General features: G+C 31.1%; 1 protein-coding gene across 15 annotated transcripts in view; it reads right to left on the reverse strand.

Moving 5' to 3' along the window:
* Positions 1 to 93: 93 nt before the first annotated feature.
* Positions 94 to 3,218, reverse strand: part of LOC106686190 (zinc finger protein 711) — an 81,311-nt gene continuing 78,186 nt past the window's right edge. For all 15 annotated transcript variants that reach the window (XM_067046559.1, XM_067046558.1, XM_067046557.1 and 12 more), the window contains 2 exons: positions 1,845 to 1,994; positions 94 to 1,332 (listed from right to left, as the gene is read on the reverse strand). In XM_067046559.1, coding sequence (XP_066902660.1) covers positions 752 to 1,332; positions 1,845 to 1,994 — 731 coding nt within the window. In that variant the 3' untranslated portion in view covers positions 94 to 751. The remainder of the gene's footprint in view (positions 1,333 to 1,844; positions 1,995 to 3,218) is intronic.

Consider the following 3,218-nt stretch of genomic DNA (forward strand, 5'->3'; position numbering starts at 1 on the left):
AAAGTGCTTACATTTTAATGAAGTGGTCATCTATGGGATTATTAATCCTGGGAGGCCCTGATGCTGGTCATCTTGAGTGATTACCAGTCTCCCTGTACTTTTTTATGGTCCTTGAAATGTAAGAATAGTCAATTCCAAGGCGATTTAACACAATGAATTGCCTTCTTCAGAGAGAGCCATGATTCTTACCGAATTATTACAGCTTAAATGATTTATTGTGAATAAAAATAACTGTTATAACTAGACTAAAGAGAAAAGAGAGAACAGACTTGAGGCAAATGAAAGATAAACATGGGCTGAAAGGAAATTTGAAATAAGTAAACCAAAACTCCATCCTTTGTGGATAAACAATGAATAACAATGATGTGTATAATCCCTAATTTCTCTCATTTAATAAATAATATTCCTATAAATATAAACAAAGTACGGACTAAGGTCAAAACCAAGAAAATCTTGGGAATTATGGGTAATGCTTTTGATAGGGAGTGCTATTTAGTGATTACCTGTTTCTTAGAGGTATGTTTTGAAAACAGGGCCACTATATGATTTATCATGTCACCAGACCTTACTGATTGGTAATCGACATAGGCTTCTCATCGAAATGATGCGTCATGATATAAGTCTTTACACTAAAGAAAACACACATTAAACAACCCCTTTAATGTATACATTGAACAATTCTTTACATGAATATCAGATTATTGGCTCACTCAAATGTATATTCCCATCTATAATTCATGATTAATAATCTTCATTGTTGAGGCTTCTCCCCAGTACGATGGGAAATAACATGATTTATCATATGTAAAGTATGTACCGATTTATAATCACAGTGAGGACATTGAAGAGTTTTTTCACCAACTGAAAAAACATATGAATGGGTCATTATATGTTTTTTCATGTCACCAGATCGTACTGATTTATAATCACAGTGAGGACAATGATGAGGCTTCTCACCAGTATGACGGATCATTATATGAATTTTCATGTCACCAGATCTTACTGATTTGTAATCACAATGAGGACATTGATGAGGCTTCTCACCTGTATGACGGGCCATTATATGATTTTTCATTACACCAGATCTTACGGTTTTATAATCACAGTGAGGACATTGATGAGGCTTTTCACCTGTATGATGGGTCATTATATGTTTTTTCATTTCATCAGGTCTTACTGTTTTATAATAACAGTGAGGACATTGATGAAGCTTCTCACTTGTATGACGGGCCATTATATGATTTTTCATGTTTCCATGTGTTACAGATTTATAATCACAGTGGGGACAACATTGATGAGGTTTTCCTTTTTCATGGCAACTATCCTTGGCTCCTATAAACAATACATTATCATACAAAAAATTAAATAATAAAGTATTCATTTAGATTTAATTAAATATATTCATTATTTATTATTTTTAAAGTTCTCTCCTAATTCATTCTTGCTTGAGCAGTTGTGTTATATAAATTAATGATAGTCCTGATAAGTAAATATAAATTCAAAAGATGATTAAAATTAAAAGAAAAAAAAAAGATGATACTCCTAATAAGTAAATTAAAATTCATAAGATGATAAAAATTAGAAAAAAAATTTATACAATTATTAAGTTAATTAAAATTCATAAGATGATAAAAATTAGAATAAGATCAGGTAATTATGATTTGTTTCAGCATTCATATTGTGATTATGAAGACTTTCAAGACTTGATAGTTATTTTGAAGAAAAGTTAGACCTTATCCCTTGATGTAGAAAATCTTTAAGAAAGCACAGGACATCAAGCCCATGGGCACGAGAATGATAGCTCCTGTAATAACATGTCATTATTTAAAAAAGAAAAAAATTACCTTTTTTACTTTTCACTATTTTATTACTTTTGCTGAGAACATCTTCACCTGAAGATATTTCAATGGAATCTAAATCTTGCTCATCCACCATAAAATTCAAATCTCGACTTGAATCACCTGACCGCGGCATTGAGGGCCCACGACTTGAATCTATAAAATATGGGAAATAATCCAGAATAATTAGGCATGAAAAGTAATGACAATGGTCAAAAAAAAAAATTTAAATAATTCCTAAACAAATTAATAATTAATCAAAAAATAATTGACAGTAATGACAATGGTCAAGAGAATAAATGGTAATGTATTTATTTCAACAAAACATTAGGCACTATTATGCAGTTAGTACTATTGGAATTGCAGCAAGCCTCGTCTATGCCAATATACATTGTTTAAACATTAGCTGTTTCATGTTCAATTAATTACATGACTCATGCAACATATAGTGTAGTTTAATCGTTATGTTAAATCTATCTTGAATATCATCTATCAAACAAAGCGCTGCTATAGAATATTGCAAATAATATTAGCCATAATAATACTATAAGGGTTCATAATATTATACATTAAAAAACATGTCAGTTTTAATACCTAAATATGAAGTTCTGAAGATGATGAGATGTTTATTAAATGCGACTCCAATATACTACATGAAACAATACTATCCCCAAAATTCCCAACGGTTTTTATCTCTAGAAACATGAAGAACAAAATTAATAAATTTATTAAAGAACGAAATACTTAAGACATTAATCCACAGCCCAAAAAACTTAGAATAGTTTAGCAATATTGGGGAAAATCTTATTGTCATAATTTACAGAAACCCGTTTTTATAAAATCATTTCCTTCAACACTTTGATCGTGGTTAACGACACATTTTCACAGTCAAAGAGTTAAAATGACAATAAAAAGTCAAGAGAGAGCCTAAATATTCCTAGAATGGAAGAATGGTTTTAGGGGAGTGGGAAGAACAAATTATAGCGAAGTTGGCTCTTATAATAGCAGGCTATGGCAGTTTAGTGCTTCATCGTTGAGTAAGATCATCCAGTTTACTTTAATTTTATAAAAATGGAACCGGGTAGATCAGGGAATAAGACACTTTTCTACTAACTGCTGAGATGGGTTCGAATTCAGTTGCGGCAAATAATTATTTAATCTTTTTAATCTTGTTCCCTAGTCTCTATAAAGGGGCGACTCTTAATTGGAGGAAAAACATTGCAGTTGACCTGTATCTTAAACTAATCACCTCATCATACATGCATTGTTAAAAAAACAGTACTTCCTTACAAAGTCCTTGACCTCCTGACCCTTCATGAGTTATATCAGTAATTACAAAGTCCTTGACCTCCTGACCCTTCATGAGTTATATCAGTAATT

The sequence above is a fragment of the Halyomorpha halys genome, unplaced genomic scaffold, assembly GCF_000696795.3.
Source record: "Halyomorpha halys isolate HHAL.00 unplaced genomic scaffold, Hhal_1.1 Scaffold796.1, whole genome shotgun sequence".
In the NCBI taxonomy this organism is placed as follows: Eukaryota; Metazoa; Arthropoda; class Insecta; order Hemiptera; family Pentatomidae; genus Halyomorpha; species Halyomorpha halys.